Source organism: Tympanuchus pallidicinctus, unplaced genomic scaffold, assembly GCF_026119805.1.
Source record: "Tympanuchus pallidicinctus isolate F22 unplaced genomic scaffold, pur_lepc_1.0 scaffold5, whole genome shotgun sequence".
NCBI classification, from domain to species: Eukaryota; Metazoa; Chordata; class Aves; order Galliformes; family Phasianidae; genus Tympanuchus; species Tympanuchus pallidicinctus.
Genome location: NW_026294769.1, coordinates 31,706,660 through 31,731,013, shown reverse-complemented (window position 1 = coordinate 31,731,013; position 24,354 = coordinate 31,706,660). Strand labels below are relative to the sequence as shown.

Sequence of the window (24,354 nt, the reverse complement as noted above, 5' to 3'; positions counted from 1 at the left end):
TCTTTCCTTCATGATAAAAAGAAAACGTCTGTGTGATTCTCCAAATGTGTCAGATCATTTGAAGAGGCTAGCAAGTGCTAGTAAATTATTGTTTTTGGTTGTTGTTAAATGAGTTTATTTTTTTTGCATGAGACTTCAAAAAATCCAGCCTTTGTACGTTTTGCCATTATGTACATCAGTCATAATTTTCCAACAAATCTTGACATGCACTCTGCATTACTGTGCTAACAAGAGAAAAGACCAGCCATTAAGTTTATGTTTCTTTGTTTTTGAACAAAGTCACATATCAGGAATAATGCTAGGGGTATGCTAATAAACAATATATAGTGCCAGTCATCAGGGAGTAAGAAATATTTTCTAACTAGTTCTAAAGGGAAACGGTGTTTTTAAAAAAGGGAGAGTGATTGTTATTTATGCAATATTGTTGTTCTATATGTCGGCATCAAAAAGCACCTTGTAAAGAGCTTAGCATAATAAATCTTTGATCACGATTGTCATTATTTAGAGGTCTTTGATAGATCTAGATGTAGTGCAGTAAGGTTAAATTTACCAGCGTATAATAGGAAGACCTTGGGCTGCATCTGAATTTCTACTTGTGTTGCCATTGTGGTCACACCTGAAAAGGAGAAAAGTCTTGTATATTTTTTTAACAGCAGGTCTTAAAAATTGTAAAAGTAGTCAAACTGAGTCAAAACTAAGTCAAAGCAGGTTAGTTTTGTGGGTGCCCATTCATTTTATTTGTCTAGGTAAGGATTTAACTTGGTTACATTTCAGGAAACTTAAGCTGGTCTAGATGAGGAAGAGCAGAAAAGGCTTATGAGTGTTTCCACTGAGAAGAGGCATGATATATTTTGTTACTGCCATGAAGAAAATTAAAATACCCTCTCTGTATGAAAGCAGTATCAGATTTGTAAAGAGAAGCCCACAGGGCTGACTTTGATTGGTTGCTAGTTTTACAGTTAACTTAATAAGAAAAAGATGACATACGTTGAAAAAGCCTGTATGTTCCTTTCTAAAGGCTCCTAGTGGAAAGATGCTTAATGAATGAGCACTTGGTCTGAGCCATAACATCTAATTTTAGATAAGATAATTGCTGATAAGAAATCCAGCAATTCTTCAATAATGCTTAGAATCTGGTGGGGGAAAAAATAGGAAGATTTTTTAAAAATGTAATAGATGATACCAGCTGTATAACACTCTTCAGAAGTTAAATGTATACAAAATAGACTCCATTTTTGATGCATGTAATCCAGTGAACCCTACTTCTTCCCCAGCGAACATACATATGAAATCTGTAGTTGAGTACATCTGTGCCAGGTTTTTGTAGCTTTATGTTCTTTAAAAAATTATATGCTTTTTCCTTTCTTCTTCTTCTTCTTCTTTTTTTTTTTTTTTAATCCTGCCTTTTTGCTAATGTAACCAAGGGTCTGTGGCTGTACAGAAAGATGCATGTCTGCTGAATACCTTCATGTGGCACTTCAGGGCTTACCTTCACTGCATCTTCAAAACGACAGTTGAGCTCTCCAGGACTTACTGTAGAAATGTAGTCCCTGATATTACAGTTATGCAGTTGAATAATTTTATGCATCTGGCTTGTCTCGTCAGATGCCTAGAATTGCAGATTTAAAGTCTCTAGGATGAAAAAGCAAAATTTTATTTTTCAGTGTACTCATAGTTTTCACTTCTAAAGACATGCTTTGTGGTATAAAATTTCTGGTCAACTTCTGGTCAGAAAAGTAATAAGAGGAAATGTATTCATGTTTCTAGGATGCTACTGCCTAATCTGTATCAACTTGTATAAGTATTATACCTTGCAGAAAAGTGTAACAACAGATCTATTTTGAAAGATAATAAGGTACAAAGGAAAGACTTCTCCTGTGTACCAAAGAGAGCAAAGTACATTTCCCTGTTTATAACAAAATTTGATTTATATACATTGTGATTTTTGAGTCGGGCCCAATCTAATATGGCCAGAAGCGTTGCTCTCTGGATAGTTTCCAGCCAGCCCTCCTAGTTTTAGTACAGGTTTGCCAATAGATTTTTAGATAGATATAGATAAGTTTGCCAAACTACTGTCTGAAAACAGTAGCCATTTGTCCACACTAATGAGGACTTTTCCTTCTTTGAAGGATGGCAACCTGATGGACCATTTAAAATGAATGTGCAGAGGAGATCCTGCAACCTCACTGAGACTGAGAGGGAGGAGGCAGGTTTCTGATCTGTCTTCTTCCTAGCCTCACCCCAGTTCCATAGTGGGTCTACTCCATTGAAACAAAATGAAGGATTGATTTCAGTGTTGTCTGGATCACATCCCACACATTTTCATCACATCTTGCCTCCTGTGAATGTGACAGTGGTGTTTTAGCAGTACTGCTCTCTTCGTGGAGTTAGAAAGATGAAAAAAAGAAATTAAAAAGCCCCACAACAGCAACCTAACTTCTGTGGAGTTTCAAGAAACACATAAAAGGTGCTACAGAACTGCAGTGTTAGTATCTAATATTAATAATTAAGCCTTAATAAAAACACTGCTGGAGAGCTTTAAATGACCACTTTGAACTCAGCACTTCGAGTTATAATGAAATGGTTCCAACTGTATGTTTTAGTAAATTTTATCTACCCTTATTTCTTTAGAAGAAGACCTACCAGTGCATCAAATGTCAGATGGTTTTCTACAATGAATGGGATATCCAAGTTCATGTTGCAAACCACATGATTGGTAAGTGAAGCGCTAAAACTTCTCAACGACAGATAGCTATTTCTCTTACTCGTGATCATCATTGCCTCTAAAATTAAACAGAGTTAAGGAGAAATTAATTGTACATCCATCAATGATTAACCTAGGCATGATTGATTTTTTTATTCATATTATTAGACTTGATAAAGCATTAGCATGTTTTATTTTCTGCAAGGGCTAGTTTAGACTTCTGCAGAGAATTATATATCCACTGCCAGTCAAAACACAGGTGATTAGCAAATTAAACTTCTAATCATTTTTGCATTATTGAAAGCAAACTAACAGGAATGGTTAATGAACTGGATGTTAGCTTTCCATAGAGTTTTAGACAGGTTTTAATTTCAGAAGTTATTATGGTAATGACACTACCGTGTGCTTCTCAAGCACCTCGGTATCAAAATCGAAACTGGTGAGTTTTTGTCGTTAGGAAACATAAATAATTCAAATGGCCATAAAATAATATTGTTTGTTGTGTTTGAACAGCCTTGGAAAAAAATCCTGAGTCTATCTGCATACAATTAAATACTATCATTTGTATGAAAAAAATAAGGAATTGTACTATTCAGGAATGGAATCTGCACTTTAAGGTATAAGCATATTTTAAAAACCTTCTAGGATTCCTAACCTAAGCCTAGCCTGATGTTTACAAGGCTGTTACAGTTGTAAATTAGAATAAAACAAAAGCTGCTTTTTCTTTGATATTCATATTTTCTTATTATTTGCTTATTCCCCTAGGATTATCCATAATGTTTTCAATTTGGTAACCACTCAGCAATAGCACTAAGAGTTCTATCAGCCAATTAAATTTATCAAGCACATCATTTGCCCGCTAATAAGATAACATTGACAGGGTTGTCTTACTTTGTTTTCAGTGTTTTCCAAATTTCACATTTCAAGACAATGATGGATACAGTTGATTGTTTTTGCTCCTGTTTCCTTTATGCTGTTTTTTCTTCCTTTCATAATAAAAAAAACATGCAAAATACAGAGACCAAACTATATGGAATGCAAGCCAGTAAATACATATTTAATGAAAGATAGTTTATTGTTGTTTTTTTTTCCTTCATTTTATAACTTAAAAATGCTTGGCTTGATACTAGTTTTTGGGTTTCTTACTCATGTAAGGTAACTTAAGTATTTCTTCCATGAGTTCTTTTAACTTGGCTACACTGTAAAAGAAATTACCTGCCACAGCTTAGTTGCTTATTTTTCTGAGTACATTAAAGTTTTAATATTAGAGCCTGAACGTTTTATATGCTTTTCAGAAAAAATGAATAAACACAAGTGACAAGCTGGTTTTGTAAATGAGCGAAGTGATTTGCGTGTTGGACTAAGCTTTAGTCCTGATGTTTCGTATCTTTGGGGAAGAGATAATCTGAACTGCTTCAGTGTTCAATCTGGGTCAGTAGCGTGCAATTTAAAAGTCCCTTGTTACCAGCAACAGAACTTGCCATTTCTGTTGGGGTTTTTTGAATGCAGTGTATGATGTGTCCTTAATTGTAGCTTGCAGTGATACTGAAACATGACGGGGAGTACAGACACCTTGGGTAAGGAGTGATGCTGGAATGCAAGAGTGGTGTGTCTATTTGCTGCCTGCCTCCCGTGTGCATTGTGTTTTCAGAATTGGACCCCTGTTTTTTTCCATAGAATACTCAGATTTTTCTTTAGTTTTCTTTCCTTCTATTTTCTGGGTATGCTTAGTAAAAAGTCAGAATGGGATGAGAGAATGGAGAGATTAAGTAAGACAGAACAAATCCAGTTAGCTTCAGTCTGCAGTCCTGAAAAGACTGACATTTTGTTAAGATGAATGATTAACTGCCTATGTATTATTTCTAAAAGCTCGGTGAGGTTGATGAGAATCCTTAAAAAATACATTTAATTGTTTTTGGCTGTGTTGTATCTAATCATGCATTATATTGCTTCATGACAAAACCATAGTGACACAGATTTAAATGTGCTTAATGTAAAATCTTGCAGTGAAATAAAGGAGCTTGCAAAACATGCAGGGAGATTTGCTGGTCATGCTTCTGGTAATCTGTGTTCAGTGGAAGATTCTTATCTGCACAGCCAGACTAAACCGTGCAGCTCCTAATGATGTAGCCTCGATTAAGCAAATGCAAGGGGATTTTGTGCTGGGGTGAAAGGAATATCAGCATTCCTGAGCATTTTGAATGTGACCTTAGGATCGAAGCACAGGGAAAAATAATTTCTGATCTTCAGTTCTGTTAGCTTTCTCACCAGTAATTGGATTTTTCTGTAGCTATCTTTCTAATTTCACTACCCCTCACCCCTCCTTTAATTTATATTGTTGTTCACAAGCCTTTTTCCAAGAACGTGTTCTGTCCAGAGAGAAAGGTTTAAGGGGTGACATCAAGCTGTTTAAAATTGGCCTTTGTTTATGTGTGTCGGTAGATAGGTGTAGAGTGTTCCTATATAATACAGAAAACATGTGCTCAAACATATTGGTATGAATATATATAACATATAACTCATGGGTGTATCCATCGATATCTACATGCATGCAATTTGTGGATCGAAAAATTAGTTGAAACATTTGACTGAATATGGACTTGTTGACACAACATATTTCCCAAACAAAAAATCCTGCAGTCCTAAACACCTTGATCCCTTCCTTTTCTACATGTACTTGATAAAATATGTCTTGCTGCCCTGCTTTTCCATTAGGACGCTCACTTCTGTAGAAGAGGGAAAGCGAGAAAGCTTCAGGAAGAGAGGGGAGGAAAAAGAAGACTTCAAATGCAAGGGAAGGGAAGATAATCTAGGAAAGCTGACCCTAAAAGTCACAAAGTGTGATAGATAAACCCTAGATCAAATGTAGGGGTAATAAAGCCCCTTTTCAACCATCACACAGTCTCAGAAATAGCTACTTCCTCTCATAGTAAATGTTAGCATTATTGTGTTGCAGTTATTGATGGATATAGATTAGTGCCTTCGTACATGAAGGGTTGCATATGATTCAGAGAAAAGAGAGGAGCAGGGAAGAAAAGGGAGAACAGTGGAGGGAATTTTGGTTAATTAATAGAAAAAAAACCAAAACAGTTAAACAGTTTTAAAAAAATAGTCACAAATATCAAGCATTAAAAAAAAAAAAAGAAATAAAGAAAGAAAAAAAAAAAAGGAAATAACGTGGGGAAAAAAGGAATAAAGACCAACCCCTCCCAGGGGGGGGAAAAAAAAAAAGAAAAGGAAAGAGATTAGAGGACAGAAGAAGATGGCTGGAGCAGGTAGAACACGGGACAAACAAGAAGGCAGAAAGTGATCTGCCAAACTCTGCTCAGAGAGGAATGCTCAGAAAGGAAAGAGAACCGCTGCTCAGCTATCTGGAGGTAATGCTCACCAACATTTTAGTGATTTGGGACCATAGAAAAGTTGATATTGTCCCAGCTAGTTACTGTGTCACTTGAACATGATCCCAGGATGTGAACTGAGTTCATGTTGCTGACATCCACATAGACAGGATGCATTATGGAAGGTCACTAAGGCAAATATGTGTTTGTAAAACCCCAGTGTGAAACTTAGACTTTTAAATAAGGCAACGTGAATTACTTTGTTGGCTGAAATAGCTCCACTGAGGGTAGGTATTTTTAGGTTGTGTGTATGTTTGTGTTTTTGTCTAATCAAATATAATCTCAACTAGACATTTAGCAGGGGAAGAGGGATTAGAGGCTATTTAAAAAGCATCTTACTCTTCTTTGTCAGGAGGGCATGCAGCATTTTTGCAGATTTTGTTGTACATTTCAATCTGTTCAATGAGAAAGATTATGCCACCTAATGGAAAACAAAATCTGCAGATGATCCAATAAGGTTCCTTAAATATATTTGACAACAATACAATTTACATTTGTTACTGTATGAGTTATATGTTAAAAAGGGTGTCGTAGGGGTGGCTTTCCGCAGTACCTACATGTTAATCACTTTTAGAGCCTCCTGTTTTAAAACTGTTCCACAGTCTTTTTTCCAGTCTTCCTGTTATCTCTGTGATGGGATATGTCAATAAGTTTTTTCCACTATACGAATGAGGACAAAGATGCAAAAGAAGTGGAGTAACTGGAAGTTAAAGAGTTCTAACTGCCAGACATGTCCTCACTTACTTAGACACTGTGCTTTATCATGCGATACCCGAGTTTGCTTAAACTACAGGCTGATTCAGGCTTAGGAGATGCTTGTGGGCTGAAAGGAGGCAAACCTTTGGCTTTTTTTAAGTAGACTGTCAATTAAGCATTATTTTGGACTTAGATATGAGTATGTATTTTTGGATGTATAGTTTGGATATGTATAGTTTGGTATGTATAGTTTGGATAATCACGAGGGTGATTGCCAAATGAAAACATATTTGTCGGTTTGTTTATTGAAATCTGTCGGTAAAACAATTTCTCAGCTTCTGAATTAGAGAGGAAGAAATGTAAATCCAGGTGTGTTTCATACAGTTCTAGGAAGTACTGGCAAACACTGTAATTCTTCAGCAGCTCTTTAGCTTTTGCTTTTCTCTCTGAGCAGAGCACATAACATTTTTAACAGCTTTCTTTGAGAAATTTCTATTTCTGGGTGTTTGTGGAAAAGAGGGAGGCTCTCCGGCATCCCTTTGTTTTGCTCACATAGTTTGCAGTTGCCATTTGACCTGAGAGTGTAGAAGGAGTGTCAGCTATTGTTTGTAGTCTTGCTTCACTCTTCACTGCTTGCTTCACTCCGCTGCTCATCTTATTATTTTGCCTGATATTTTAAGTAGACAGTCCTAACGTTTTATTTTCTTTATACTGATTCCTTTACGTCTGCCGTATCTGATGCAGTGTCAGTAGACTGAACAGTTGCCGTAATCCCTAGGATTTTGTACACGTGCACATACAGAGTAGATCAGAACTGAAGGAGTTCCGATGTGTTTAACTCCAGAAAAAGATTTACTCCACATAAAATTATGAGGCTCAACAGCAGTAGTGTAAATTTTTAAGTGCTCTGAGTGAAGTGCTGTTAGGCATGAGATAATGTAAAGAGATGACATTGCCAAGAACTATTTATGAAGAGCTTAATTTTTTTCACTCTGATAATTCTTGACCAATAATTACCAGCTTCTAATTATCTATTTTAGTTAGAAAGAAATCTCTATCACTATGGAGGTTGGCATTGCAACTAGCGCATAAATCCCCAAAGAGGTAAATGTGTTCCAAACAGCCACAAACAACTGTCTCATGAAACATAGTGAGCAAATTGCAAGCTGCTGGCTGTGCACAACGGAGCAGCACATTTACCATTGAGGACTGATCAGGCTGACAAAGAGAATGATAAAAGGGGGAAACAGCCACAATCTTGGTAGGTTGCTGCTACTTTAGTTGATGGAAAATCAAGCTCCAGTGCCAGAGCAGGAGCAACCCCCTGTCTGAAAAGTTGGGGAACTGGGGGAAAGGATGGCACTTCTTGCAATCTCCTTTTGAAAATTTGTATATAGGTCATTTTGGGGTACACTGACTTTTATTTTTCAACCTTTTCTGTGTGAAGGATAAAACACATTCTGCAAAGTCAGTTGTGGTAACGAAAAGAGCTTGTTTTTGAGGAGAGGATGTTGTGTAGTACTGAGCGTGGTAGCATGGTAGAATGAACAGGAGGAGAAAATAAAGGGGAAGAGAAAAAGCCACCTAGCACCAAAGTTAAGAAACAAATGGGAAAAAAGGATGAAACAACCTTGCAGCTGACAAGAATTCTAGTTTACACCAGTAAATACTTCACTAAGCCCTAAGTAAAAAATAAATAAATAAATAATTAAATCCATGCTAGAGCGGTTATATTTAAAAAGAAGAGTGTGTAGAAATCTGCATAAAAAAAGAAAAGAAAAGCACAACAGTGTTTTACAGTAACAAGTGGCATGTAACCATTAGAAGACAAAGACAAATTTTAGTGCAACTCATGATTTCTAATTTGTTCACTGACAGGAATGTAAGTATGTAATGTGTAGATATTTACATGCTTGTGTGTTATCTGGATACGCGTATTTGCATTGTGCATGTATTAACTGCATGCATAATATGTCTGTACAAGTAAGTCATTTTATTTGCCTCACATTTGTGCATTGTATGTGTGGACAACATCACTGATGTAAAGACAAAGAAAACACCTTGTAAGCTTTCTGGAGCCCAGTGAAATTTTTGCTTGGTTGCAATATCATGTAGCATTCATACAGTCTTTTATTTCTCTAATTCCATAGGTCACTAAAAACAAGTGTTTTCCTTTCCTACATGCAGAAATGGTTAAAAAAAAAAAAAATAAACACACAACCCACTACTTGTTGTATTATGTTGATCTCGAGGAAGATGTTTACAGATTGTCACAGAATGTTACGCAGTGCTTTACAGGAAAATTGACATTGTGAAGTATCTCTTATAGGAAGTTTAGAGAAAAAGAATCCAAAGATGCACATCTATATACCAGAAGATAAAGGAGATGGCAGCCTCTTTTGTCTGTCCTCCTTCACTGATTCTTCTGTAATATGATATGGAAATTGTAAATTAAGAGCAAAAAGATGGATTGTACCTTCCTAGAATCAGAAAATCATCTGGGTACTCTGGGGTTCTCTTATTTGCAGGCAGAGCTAGCAAGTAGGGATCCAGAAGTTAGATGAAACTTCACCACCTTGTCTGCAAAAAGCTGAGATGTAACTGAAATACTCAGGAAAAAGCAGCATTTGGTGTTAAATCTGAGAAATTGTGCATTTATTTTGTGAGGAGCTGGGTTACAAAATAGATGAAATCTGTGCTGTTTCCTGCAAACAGAAAGCTACTCTCCTGTGAGCAATGCTGGCTTATTTGAAAGGCCCATAAAGGGTTTCTGCATGGACCATACAAAAGGGATACTTTCTCTTTAATAGCCATCTGTACAGGAGAGATGAGAAGTGGGCCAGGTCATCTCTCCTCAGCTGTCATGATATTAACGTAGGTAATGGAGCAAGCTCTGTGTTCTGCTGGGTGTTGTTTTTCATAGATGTTCATCGATTTACACAGATAATTCTATTTATTTCTTTGAGTTGGTCCAAGCGAACCGGGCAGAATAACAAACACCAAAGCATTTCAAATGACTTTATCTTTGTTGTTTTGTAATGTAACTTTTGTCTAAAAAATGGTGTCACACCTACTGTGCAGATGGCTGCATGATTTGTAAACTGGCCAAAACATTTAAACAAATGTGTGATCTGGGGATAGATTAAATAAAGGATAAAATGGAGTGTGGACCACAAATTCTAATAATCAGATGATTTTAAGTTGTGTGTAGTGTGGAGCGATGGTAGCAGTGATAGCAGGGAACGCTTGCCAATGACAGCAAGGTGCCTCACAGATCTCAGGATGGAGCCCGTGGCCTAGTAGGCCTCAGTTTGAGAGCGGCACATTTGCTGTACAGCTGGCAGCTCTGTATGGGGACATCAGATAAAACTTATGTAAAATGAAGTGTTATTGCTTAGTATGAAATTGTGCAGGGAGGGAATTTGCAGACAGTAACTGAAAGCAGAATTCATGGTACCAATGAAGCAGACTGTAAATATGAAGAGGCTTTAATTATCTGCGCAATTTAACAAAAAATTCAAGATGTATTCAGAAATGGCAAAGGCAGCTGTAAACATGCAAGAGCAACACCGTTCTCTGCGCTTAAAATTATGTCACCTATTCGGGCTCCAGGCTCCCTCTCTCCTTGTGCTTCGGGGGATGTGATTTCACTCACTGAGCTGTGCTGGCTGGAGCCCACTCCTCCATTTCAAGGGTTAGAATCAGGAACAGCTGTTTCCTCCTGGTCACAGCTTTTAGGAAAGTCTGTCTGGGCTTCTACAGTCACAAATGGTTAAGTCAGGACAGACTGGGCTGATAACTGAATCTCCCCCAACTCTTTTTTGGGGGGATGGGTGCACAGGTGTGGACTGAAAAAAATTCTAATGAAATTGAATGAAAATGTTTTAGTATTAAATAACAATTATTGGAGCAGTGGCAATAATGAGAATGCGAACAGCAGCGTTTGAAAATATCCGCAATACAGACTGGAGTTTGCTTAATGAAGACGTGAAGCAAGGTGCATCAAAGCTGTATTTTTTTTTTCCCTACAGAAATTCCTATTGTGTTCGAAGGGGATGCCACTGTGAGATAATGCCAGGCAGTCCGAAAGTTGTTCCTTTCCATCCGCCGAACCGCACGATTATCCACCTCGCCGGTGCTGTGATACACCGTGCATGTTAATACTTCCTCACCACGGGCGGAATTAATGCCATTGTGTCAGCCTTCCCTTTTGTTCCTCGCTGCTGACCACTGTCAGCAGGCTTTATCAGGAGCCGTAGCGCATTCTCCAGGGCTGTGCTTAGCGGCCAGCGCAGAAGGTAGCCGAACCAGACCTTTTCTGAATTGTCCTTATTCTTAAAGGAGAAACCTCTGATTCTTGGACACAGTGTGTCCCCCTGTTTCTCCCCACTTTGTAAGTGCAGGAAGCAAAACAAAAGAAGCCAATATGGAGAGTGGGTGTCAGACTTCAGCTGCTCATATTGTTGCATTTGGTGAGCTGACGGGGTTTCGTAGGTCACCTTTAGAATTATGCCTATGACAGCAGTAGCTACCTGCCAAGATTGCAAGGTATCTCACAGCTCTCAGGATGGAGCCTGTGGCCTGGTAGGCCGCCGTTGGAGGGGTACACATTTGCTGTACAGCTGGCAGCACTGTATGGGGCAGCAGTGTGGGCTGTTAGGGAGCTGGAAAGGAGACAAGCATGAAATTTCTTCTAACCCCAACTCTGTTTTTCTGTACTGTTGGCTGCTTCTCAGTTCCTTGACAAAAAAACCAATCAGGCACCCTTTAATCCGCCTGTGATTACCAGTGGTATAAAAAGAGAAGCATAATGAGGAAAAATGCCTCGTTTTGTTGCCTTCAAAAGCCAACAAATTGGAGTTAACTTGACAGGAAGTGGCTTAATAATTAGATTATTTATTTATTCCTGACACATATCCCCCTGTTACTAGTCTCAGGAGATCCTGTAGATGGTACGATTTTCAAGCTGCCATTACTTCGCTGTCTTCTGTGAACAAAGAAGCTACTGTCTATCAGTCAATTAAATGCACTCTTTAAGCAGAGGCTGAGAAGTCCTCAATGGATAGAGCCCTGGGACGTTGTGGCTGATGATTCCTTTCTCTGTACTGTACATCACACTCTCAACTACAGTCCCCACAGAGATGGAATAAAGTCATGCATTAAAATATCACTTGTTGATTTGTTTGCTAATGAAGAGCCATTGAAATGTTTGTGTATTTCTGTGGCAAAATTGTTGATAAAAGAACTACTTGCTTGCATATCTTACTTCATCTTCCATGAGCGCTTATTTAAGACTTACTAAAATTAAAGTCAACAAATTAAGGAAAAAAACAGAGAGATGGATAATATTGGTTTACTTGCAATTCACATGAATGTAAATAACACTGAGGACAGTGAGAAGAGAGAAGGGGGAATAATAGTATTTCAACCATGTCTGATACAATTTTCTTCATTAGTAACAGTGAGGATCCCTGTATTTTTCAGGTAGGTAGTGGGGATGCATTTCAAATAATGAAAATGCTGAAGTATCCATTTAAAAATTATCTTGGGCGTCTAAGAATATTATATAAAGCAAATAACTGGAAACTAGAGTGGTTTTTTTTTCCTTTTTTTTAATTTTTGCTTTTCTTGTGGACTTTAAATAAGCCCTGTTAACAAAAACTCTTAGTATTGTGCATTATTTCCCCTACCTGGAAAAATTGCAACCATGTCAAGGTAGTCAGTAAGGCTGGTTAGGAGTGTACGCTCGATGCAAAATCCACATAGCCATCTGAAACCAGGGTTTCTGAGATTAACAGCACCACTTTCCTCACTCCAACTGCTCTGCCAGACTTCTTAATAGGATTTCATATTCTGGATGTATTTGCCCTTCCACCATTCATCTTCCACTCTCCAAGAGCCTGAGTCAGCAGAGTAAACTTGTGGAGACCACATTTTGGGCCAGGGTGGGAAGAGGGAGTATTATGTTAATGTTTATTTTAATGAAATTGGTGTACGTACCAATGTCTCCACGTTGAAGATCATTAATTGGCAATATCCATCTGGATTTCATGCAAGTCTTTTGCTGCTTGTCTTACTGAGCTCCATTTGCTCTGAAGAAATATAGATTGTGCTATACCAGTTCTCCTGTGAACTAGTTCTGAACTTAGCTTCTATTTGACCATTTGTACCTGCAAATAGAGACTGTAAGTGCTATAATATACGGTTATTTTCTCAACCTTACAAAGAAAGTCACTCATACCAGGATTATTGTTTTCAATGAACTTAACAACAAGCTATAGGGAATTAATTCAAGCCAGCCTCAAATTGGAGTGTTTCTTATTCCTATCCTGTTATTCCAACTCATTTTATTAGAAAAAGCTTAGATACTCAGAGGTGTTCTATAATAGAAAATGAATTTGAAACCCATTCATTAATTGGTGATTAATACATTTCAGGATTAGTTTAAGCAAGGCCCTACCTCCTGCCCAGTCAAGTATGTTCTGGCTAATATCCAATTATCTGCACCTTCGTACTTATTATGTCTTAATATTTCGGATATGATAACCAGAAACTTGAGAGTAATGCTAATGAGGAGCATAGAACAAAAATTAACCAGTGACACACTCAATGATCCTTATGGAGAGAAGTAACTCCTTCTGTCTCTGCTACACAGAGGTAGAGCTATCAACACACTTCCACTAAGTAGTGCTTTTAATCCTGTTTTTATGGGAAGTTAGAATAATATTTAGGCAAAAATCCTTATTCCTCATAGACTGTGTATGATGAGATTTTCCTGCAAGCTCTTTCTTGTATGTAGAATTACTTGCTTTAGATAGAACCACTGAAAAATCCGTAATAAAGTGAAATGGTAGTGCATACTTAAAATTCAAGTTGTTCTGTGATTGAATGCAACCTCTTCTTATTTACATGCTTGTATGCATTCGTACACAAGCTGAGAATGGCCAATTTATCACATCCTTCAGATTGTAAGGCACCTGCTTGAGCAGATAACAAATCAGGTACAAATGTCTGTGAAAGAAGAACACAATCTGATGTAAATATTACCAAATTAAGATTTTCTCTGCACAGAAATGTCAAGATATTAAAGTTTGTCTCAGGACTTTTGCCTCTGAAAAATTATGATATACCCACTTAGTGATACATGTAAGTAAAACCACGAGACCAACATATTAGGGGGGGCAGAAATGAGTAATTCTGTCATGTGACCTTAAAACTAATGTAATTATAGAGGCAAATTCAGTGTATAGGGAGAAAGGGAGAGGAAAATTTCCTTTTCACAGATTTATTTTTCTTAGATAAACCATTTGTGAATACTTTGTGCAATTCAGGGCATAAGGAGAAACCCCAAAGGAAATGAAGTGCTGGGCAGATTGAAGGAGACCTGCTCAAAGGTGCAAAGCCACATAACACATTATTTTTATTACATGAATATAATCCAGTATATGTGGTACTTATCCAAAAGACTACAGAATGTGCTATTCATAGCATGTTGGACAAAGCTTGTTTCAAAACACTGCCTCATTCATTGTATTTATACTGAAAGGTACGTCTCGTGTTTGGATTAGACTGAATGATAAAAGGGATAGTGTATTTGTATAACCAAAAGCAATCACAAAACACATGTACAGTGGCCAGAGGATTTGGATTTGCCTGTAACATCCTGTTTTGGTTTTCTTTTTTCAGTGCCTCGCCACACAGTTTCAAACTTCTTTCACACACCCCTTTATTAGAGGGTTGCAGTTCAGGACTTCAGCAGTATATTCTCAATATCTAGCTGTTTGGCTAGATATAGTTTCTCCTAACCCTCTCGCAGGCAACCTTCACAATGAACCCACTGTGCCTCTAGCTTCATTGCTTTTCATGGCACACCTATGTGAGTGCCAAGACATTAGATAACTGTGCAAAAAAATCTCCCAGAATCCCCAAATGAGATTCCTTCTGAGCTCTATGCAATTCATGGAACAACTTGGGGGATGTTTATATTTACTAGCTAGTTGAATTGATCATTCAGAGGTAACGCAGCTTTCCATTTGCTTAGAAGTTTGGTTAAAAAGCTTAACCCAAATATCACTTAATGCAAAGTGTGATTTGCAAACTGTCATAACATGATCAAATCAAAACCAATTTTCACCAGAACAGTTAAATAGTCTTCTCTTCGCTTGAGTGACATTTCCCTGCCAAATCTGAACTTTTAACCCACATTTCTCCTTGCGTGATGTTATTCTTCAAGTCAGACTTAATGGGGATGGTATTTTTAACCTTTTTTTTTTTTTTTCTTTTACTAAAATATAACTTAACAAAAAGATGGCTAAATTGAAAACAAATTGAAAATAAAATGTAGTAAGTGAAAAATGAAACAAATACCTTCGGGCAGAGAGCTCTCCTAGAAAACTTAATCTTGGAGTAACTTCTTAATAATGGAAAGGTTCTGTATTTTTTACTGCTGCTGTATTTGTACCAGTGATGGAGTGTGCCTTGCAGTACAGACCTGAATTGTACCATCAGGAAAAATCCTTCATGGTGGTTCATGGGAACAAATTAGGCAACAGAAAATAGGACTCTAATTTCTATGATATGTCATGTAGGATATGTGTTGTACCTCAACTGCCGCTTTTGTGTTGCATGTGCATCTCTTTTAATCCTAGTGATAGGTTCTCCTGGCCACCCTTTCTTTGAGTTGATTTTCCTTGTCTCCTTCAGCCTAAAGCCTCAGTCAGAAGAAGCACTCTTGACACGCTCACTCTGCCTTTTTCTTAAATGTACACTTCCTGCTCATCTGTTTAAAAAGCAGATTTGGAAGATTTTAAACCCTCCTGCTCCATTACCTCCTGCAAAATGCAGCTAACTTTATCATGACTTTACACATTCTCTCTTTCCCCTTTTTCTTTATGATATTGCTATGCTATCATCCTTCCTTAAGTGGGAGAAGAGGGCTAGTGGTGATGCTCTTTCTTCTGTTTTTCCAAGTTTTTGCTTCACAGGCCACAAAGGCAATTTTTGGTTCAGAATGTCAAAACTAGAATCAGAATGGATGTGACCTTGTGGTAGTCCCAGCATTCCTAATGACTCCAGTAGCCTAGAACAAGACATTGAAATTTGGAATGGAGACCTTACTTGTCTAAGGAGATGTTTCAGGGCAAAGTAACATATGATGAGAAAGTACTTTAAAGCTGTTCAATTATTTGTATTTTTTATTATCTCTTGGAGAATTCTGCAGCCTGTCTTAGACCTCCCAAATTTTATTTGTGCTTTCTATCCATTTCAGGATCTAATTTTGTAAAAAAAAAAAACAAAAAAAAAACCTGCTCCTCTCCTTTTGGTCTATCATCACCTACCACAGGTGCAGTTCAGCTGATTTCTGCTCTTGACATCCCTGTCTCTGTTCTAAAGTTGTCCTAATGGTTGTCATGAGCCACTGATACTTATTCCTCTTCAGTATTTGTCCCTTGTCATAGCAATTCTGAACACTGTATCAAAGTCCATCTATTCTGCAGGTGCTGAACCCTGCAAAATTCTCTTTTTCAATGTCTTAAGTATTCTGCTATTGTGTGCACGTCTTTTCTCCCTTATCTAAACCAGTTGCATTTCTCTGTCTTTCTTGGTTATTGTTTCCATTTGTAACCGATTCTGCACTTTTGAGAAGAATTTAGAATCACCCTATGAAACATATTGGCAGTCTTTAGTTTTAACTGCTTATCGTGGCTTCAGCTAAATCTTGTAGCAACAGTGCATTTGTGCACCTTCAGAAGAGTTTTCATTTTGCAGTATTCTCTGCTAAAACTACCTTCTTTGTCTTCTGTAGTCTTGATTCTGTACCAGCTGTAACTGGCACCACAGATCTTGTAGCTTTAAATAGTATGCCTTAATATTGCCCCCTTTGTATGCTGTATTGTAATGAAGCAACATCAGTAAATTGCAGTGAAGGGTGATTGTTGCATGGGGATGACTACTACACCTTGGGGTACATTTGCACCAGATTATTTTTTTATTGTAGTTATTACATCCTATCTTCTTTATTCTCTTGATACCAAACTTGCTGTTGGACATCCATGCAGCACAAGGGATCTTTAGGAACAGTGTGGACATCAACTTGTCTCTTAGGTACGCACCAATGACTGTTCAGTTCCAAGCTCTGGTATCCTTGGTGGCTTTGCAGTACTTGAGCAATGCCAGCTTGATCTGGTTACTCAACCTAAAATGTTCTTCATCATTTGCTCTTTAAAATATTAGATTGTTGCTGATAAAAGTGACAGGCGTTTCTTGCTAGCCATTCTCACACAGGAACAATACTAGGTTTATAACAAGTGCAGCATGCTTTTTCCCTTCTTGCTATTCCCCATACATTTTACAGTACTGAAGAGTGCAAGAAATGATTTTGCTGTAGCTGTTTCCTTTTCGTTTGGGGCACTGTGTTCCCATTCAAAGGAAGAATTATGACAGTGGTGTCAGTTTATCATCCAGTGCCATGATCTCAAGAAACTTGCTGCAAAATTCAGTTTCACCCAAGTAATAAAAATTATTACTGTTGTAAAGGTACAAATATTTCAATAAAGACATTTTCTTTTCAAAAATCTTTCCAACTTAGGGCATCTAAATACAAGTTCCAGCAAGGTAATGTTGCAGCTTTCAACCTCAGTCATACAAGAAGCAATGTTCAGTCATGAAGGCAACTTTGAACTGCTTTTCACACAGTAAAATGGAACATTTCATATATGTGGAAGCCAAGAAGTTGTCCTGTGTTCCACAACAGTGGGGCAGCTCAGGAGAGCATAATTAACATGATTACTAGTGAGAGAACCGTTGCCCATTCCCAAGTACCTTTGGTAGTGAAAAGATCTGATTCTGAAAATATCGGAGTGTGCATATGATTTTATTCATACAAGTAGATTTCACAAGCTTTGTTTTTAACATGAATAAGGCTACATACGTTCTTAAGTGTTTCTAAGACTGTCACCTGAATTGCAGTTTTGGGTGTCATTTCAGCAACACGTTCTAAATAAGGAAAATAAAAATATGTCTTCAGTAATGAAGTCTTCATCCCATTAAAGCATCTTTTTTTCCCTCAGTGATATCAAATGTGAATTTTCAGCTGTAATTTGGATTTTTTCCATCTTTGTGAAGATGACACACTTTTTTCATTGCGAGGCAGCTTTTTTTTTTTTTTCATTTTCTTCTTTAGCTTAATACCGTGGCTGTGTAGCACTGCAATTCAAATCAGGAATTGGAACTGGTGCACCTTTAATTGAACTATCAATTCTTTTAAAACTGACGCCGGTCCCACAGTATTCAGTTGTGCAAATATCCGATTATGGGACAGAGAGCATTGATTTTGAGCTGTCATTTCTAGCTCACACACTGTAGAATTGAAATGTAAACCTTAATCCACTCTTTAATGCAATTAATTTTTAATGTGCAGTAATACTAATTGAAATAGCCCGAATTTAGTAAGTCACCATAAGACATTTTCAAAAGCAAAAGTCTCCACCGAGAGCTGGAAGGACAGATAATCATTGTTACAGTGTTTACAGAATGAATGCACACTCTGCAGGCAATTCCATGCCAAGAGATTTTTTTGTTAGCTTATATTAATATATTTCATTGTGGACTTAAATTTGTTTTCAGTGATTCATACTGAAATATATCTTTTGCTGCGAACAAAGTTACTTCAATTTCATTTAAATGGAAATGCTGTTTTTTTTTTTCTTAATAGAATATTTTCAGTCCTACACCTGTATTTTTAGCAGACTGTCACTGTATCTAGTTGTCAAGTATATTTCGTCACACAAAGAAACATATCCAATTTTCCACCTGTAAAGTGGTCAGCCATGCAGTTTCTGTACATAAGAGAGCAAAGCTGCATGTTCAGTACCTGACTCTTTTTTTTTTCCTCTAGGTTTGCCTTTCATATATAAGCTATAATAGAGCTTGTGCCTGCCTGATTTCACTGTGTCACTTTTAATTTTCAGATGTGATCTTTTCAGGTGTTTTAGTGGGGAATATAGAAAGGGAGGTCTAACAGAAGAGGAATATATGTCACACAATTAACCAAGGAGGCATTTAATCATTTTTATAACAGCACAATGCCATTGCTACGTTTATCTGATAGGAAGAAATACTTTTTAGCATGCATCAGTTCTGATGAATGGGCTTGTACAGTGTTAAAGTGAGCATCAATGTTAAGTGAAAAAAAATGGCATGCACTCTATATCATCCTCTCATGGCTTTGACATTATTTAATAAGTCAATAGTGCTGCTAAATATTTAGCAAAGGTTCCCTCAAAACCTTGCCACAGATTCAAATGGGATTTTGAGGCATTTTGTTGCACATCATAAGTAAAATTGTGCTTTAGTTCTTGAAATGGTTGTAACACTGCTTGTTACATATTTCCTAAATGAGGTGCAGGACAACATGGCATAAATACATTCAGCAAATTTCACACCCACGGAACACCAGAATTGATTCCCATTTTTCGGATTAAATGTTCAAACTGACTCCCATTTTGTTTCTGACAGAAGAAAGCTGTACTGAGTTTAGTTGCACAGAATATTAAAACAATATTACAGCATTTAGTAAAAAATCCTGCAACTCACAGCGTGATGTTTTTAAAGGCTCCTTACCAGTATTCCGTTTGTAACAAGGAACATTTTCTGAGACGGGGGTGATAGAACAGAAAAGATCAAGTTGTATCCTCCTCTGAGCCTGACAGAACATCGCTAGGTAACACTTTTAGGTTCTGTAGTATGCAAAATAGAGATTTAATAACATAGTTGCCGTGTGATGTTGTTAATCAAACAATAATAAATCATTAGAAACCCTGTCTTCTTTGACAAATGTCTGCATGTTTCAGATCCTTGTTGTATGCTAATTAATCCTCAGTAAGTGCTTGTATAATAATTAAATGCCCTGCACTTAAAATACAGCCAAGCCCATTTGTACTGTTTAAAGAAGTGTATCTCACATCTTCTTTGGAAAGAATTCGGGTTCAGGGTGTGATGAGATGGGTATTCTACTTTGGGGATGGCTTGCAGGTTTTAGGAGCTTTGCATGATGCTTTTCCCCCAGTTCGTGTTTGTGAGAATAGGATACAAAGGTTGGACGAGCCTGTCTGACTATTAATGGATAGGTCTGATGCTGCTGCCCGGATCAGCATGGTACTGCCCCACGCAGAGGCAGCACAAAGGGTCTGCAGTCTTTGGCTGCAGCGACAGGTAAGGAACAGCTTTGCAGGTGCTCGGCTGCTCAGCTGTTTCCTGGGGATATCTCCAGTGCCCCTACTCATTACTTTGTCCGTGAGCTGTCTGCAAGATTTTGGGCTCACTGAAGAACTATTTTTTTCAGCTTCTCTTAAGAAAAAGTACTAACTGTGATGGACATAAGTTGCATGCTTAGTGCTGTTAGTTTAATCCAGGAAGGTGGAAAACAGTGGTTTTCCTGCAAATTTTATTTTCTTTTTGGCTATATATATATATATATATGTTTTAAATTTCTACTTGTATCTACCATCTAATACCTGCATTTCTTCGTAAGTAAATAATACACTTTCAAAGAAATATCAGTGTAGTTTGTATGCATTATTTGGGTCCTGTTTAGAATGTTGGATTTATTTTGCATAGGAAATAGTATTCATATGTGTAGCATACTTGTATAAATGAATAAAAAAAGGCTGTTAATTGAATGTATGTGTGTGAATATATAGAAAGGACTATATAGATATATAGGGTAGACATATTTAATATGCATAGCTTGATGTATGTTGACCTCAGGTTACGAGAGTAGAAAATCCCATTTTCCAGCTTGTTTCAAATGTAGTAAAAATGCTGCTTCAGTTGCTTTATGCTACTCACATTGGGAAAGGTGCTTATACTGTGATAATTATCATCAAGGAATATTAATGCGTTCAGCATTTGTAACCCAAAAACTCATTATAGCTTAAGCTGTGCATCATCTGTGAAGAGAGAACTTTGCCAGAATTCGCTCTTCACAGGGGTTGCCTCCTGCTTGTGATGGAGTGGTCAGAGTATTGTAAGAGGTCACATAGGCTATTTTTGAAAGCTGAAGTTTTGCAATTTTTGATTCACTACCTTCTGTCTAAATAGCTTAGCATTCTTCTCCCCCCCACCAAATTTGCCTTTTCTAATTGAATGCCTGGTGAAGTGCATAAAGCTAAAAGATTTCATCTCATTATGTGCAAGAGGCTAAAGGTGTAGACATAAATATTGCACGTCAAGGTCATGGAGATTTCAGAGACTGTTCTTCCATTGGCATACATGGGATTTGCACAACCAACACTACCACTCGTGCTGATGGGACCTAGCCATTCTGGTCCTATGGTCTTAGATACTAATCTGGGTTGTTACTTGTGTCAAGCTGTTGATGCTTTGCAAGCTACTTCCACCTGAGTTCAATATCTGTGTATTCAGAGTAGGACCATATTTTGTTTTCTTAACGGTATTTTACTGTGAAAACTGGGGTTTAATGTTTTTACACTTCTGTTGTCTTCTATTTTCCTGAACCCCCAGCCTTCATGTTTCTAAAATATCTTTGGACAGCTTATTAAACACATCAGGGACCAATTCTTTCCTCGCTTGAGTTTCACACCAGAGTCTCCCAGTTGACTGAGCTGATATGTATTAATATTGTTGAGAAGAGATTCATTCCTGTAAGGACTTGTTTTGTTTTTGTAATATGTCTTCTTGTGAAAGTCTGTATGGGCTGTACGTTACTGTACCAATAGATATCCTAGAATGGTTGCAGAATAAGATCATAAGATCAAAATAAGAGATAAGATAACCATAAGATCTAAAACTAAATAATGCTCTACAGTAAAGATAAAGAATTTCTTTTTTGTTGACTTATCATTGAAATCTTCCTTCCAAAAAAGTACTCTTTTCAGTCGTGCTTCCACCCTTAGCAGTAGAGACCATTGCAGAACCAAAATTGTATTGTTCGGTACTGCTGTTGCTGGGATTTTTAATATGGGCAGGTTTCATTATTTCTCCTCCCCAATACTGATAGAATGTTTGCCATTCCTCATTCCTGATATTGCCCTATGTTGCACGTTGTAGTTTGCTTTGTGTTAGGCAGAGCAGACCGAATTTTGTGGGTTGCTTTGTTTCTGAGGTCAAGATGTGAACCCAGCCTTGCTCATGGGAGGACTAGAAAAATCTATTTCATAACTTTCTGCAGGCCTCAAAGAAGGCTAAAAAGAAAAAGACAAAACCCACAGGCTTAGTTTAGACTGGGGTGAAGAGTTAGATTCATCAATAGGAAAGCTTGCAGCTGATCAGCTTTTCTTGTCATGAAGAGTCCCTGCTGTCGGTGTATGCACCGCTGATATGACAGAGCTTTGGGAAGACCTGTAAATCTTTTAAACACCAAACATTTCTCCAGAAATACCTGACCTAATAATAGAGAAAAATCTGCTGAAGTAAGAAATTACTTGCCAGTTAAGTCACTAAAATGAAAGGCTTGGATAATAAGTAAACACAGCTCTCGTTAGCAGTGTGGGCATTACGGGCTTGCCCAGTTTGTTGATGGGGCATGACTTTGGTTTGTGCAGTAGAGTGCTAATGCATCATAATGAATGGCTGTCTTGAACCAGAGAGATATTCTCAGCAGGTGAGAACACTGCTGATGGGAAATAATATGGTACCATATCTGCTGTGTGGATGTAAACTTAATAATCTCTATGAATTTTGAGTAACTCATAACCCTGCTTCCCTTCCAAAGAAACATTATGAAAAGATTGCTTCCAAATCCTTCAGATATTCACTGTACTTGTGATAGATGCCTTAGTCTTTACCTTGAGGCATTGGAAATGAATCTGTGTTCTTTACTAGAGATAAGGATGTAGAATTTTAGAAGGAGCAAATTGTATTTTCATGTTTAAGTTCACCATTTGCACTTGATGTAGTGAAAGCCAAATGTGAAGAATTGCTTTTCAACATTATTTCTCTGTCTTCTGTATCTCAGGACCTCTGAATTATTATGCTAAAATGTTCCATTACATACAATATAGAAATACTGGAAATCTAGAAATAGAGCAAGATTGCCTGCATCGATTTGGCTGTACTTGGATTCCTCTAGCTACTTCTTAAATCACAAGAAGGGTCATCTTTGTGCAGCATAATAACATTGCTGAAAAGACCAAACAATCTGCATTTGCTGAGGGTATTACAAATGAAGCCATTATCCAATTTTAACAGCTCCTCCTTTTAATCAAAAGGGAGAGTGGGGGCATTGATTCTTATCCCACTTACACCAATACAGCTGTGCAGTCTTCAGTGAGCCACAAAGTAAGTGCTTACAGCAAAGCAAGTGAAATCACAGTTAGATTCAGAGTTTGTTTTAAGAAATACAAAATTTACTTTATTCTCCTTTCACTTTTTTTCATTGCTTGCATCTATTCGTCAAAATTCATGTTGAAGTACTCTGAAATATGGGGAGTGAGCATGGAGGCAGCATCTGCTTTTCAACCAGATCCAGAAAATACTTGCATAATTTTTAAATTCATCTGATTTGTATTTCATACACAGGGCACTATTATTATTATTATTATTATTATTATTTGTAATAAATATTTGAAATCTTAAAACCATCTCAATTTTTTAGACAATAGGGCAATGCCATTACTTATATTTATTATATTGTATTTAAAAAGAAAGAAAAAAAAAAAAGAATAAGTGCCATGTTTACCTGTGTAATTTATTTTACATGGATCCAAAAGCTCAGAGATTTATGGTAAGTGTAAACTCAAAACAGAGCAGATTAGATATTGTAGCATGATGTTCAAAAGAGAGCTATTGGAATGGTAGAATTCTTGGCTTGGCTCCCTCTTCAGATGTAATTGCTGCTTCATTAGGTCTTGGAAGAGTTTCCTATGGTTAAATTTAATCAAATGGTTTAGAATGGCAAACTCGTACGCTCAAAATTCCAATACCATTCAGAATTTTTAACAAGATTTCCCTCAAATCTCTTTTAAACAAATATTGTTTAACACCAACTGTAGATTCTGAAGTAATTCTTAGTAACTCATTATAATGAATAAAGTCTGATTTAGAATAGTCTGCACAGGACTTGGATGCTAAAGAGGAGTCATCTGTTGTAGCTAAAACCTGCTTGCCAGTAGCCTGCGCAATTAAGTAGCAGGACTCTGGTGCTCTTTTAGCTGTATTAGGGGGCAGCTCTGTGTTTTTTTTCTGAGTATCTTTTACCCTTGTAGCTATATTCTAATTCACTGTGTTTTAATTAGCTTGGCTTGCTCTGCTAGCTATTTCAGTTGACGTGGTTATCTGAAGACTTCTTCACATACTTGAATCACAGTGAACTGCAGCCTTCCAGATACATCCAAGGGGAAGGTGAGAGAGGTTGGCATGAGAGATCAGTGAGAAATGTCAAAAAAAATGGTTTGCAATGATTCATATACAAGAGGAAGACAGAGAGAGGGTGGTAAGGAGAAACAGAGCCAGCAGTGTGTGCAAGTCACCCTCCTCTTTCCAAAGAAGCTGTTGAAAATACTGAAAGTGTGAGAGAGCCATACTTGAAGTGCAGGT

At 37.3% G+C, this 24,354-nt stretch overlaps 1 protein-coding gene across 6 annotated transcripts in view; it reads left to right on the top strand.

Annotated features, from left to right (window-relative positions):
• The window catches only part of ZNF521 (zinc finger protein 521), a 236,607-nt gene that overhangs the window by 117,119 nt on the left and 95,134 nt on the right, over positions 1 to 24,354 (top strand). For all 6 annotated transcript variants that reach the window (XM_052703677.1, XM_052703672.1, XM_052703674.1 and 3 more), the window contains one exon: positions 2,632 to 2,716. In XM_052703677.1, the coding sequence (XP_052559637.1) occupies positions 2,632 to 2,716 (85 nt within the window). The remainder of the gene's footprint in view (positions 1 to 2,631; positions 2,717 to 24,354) is intronic.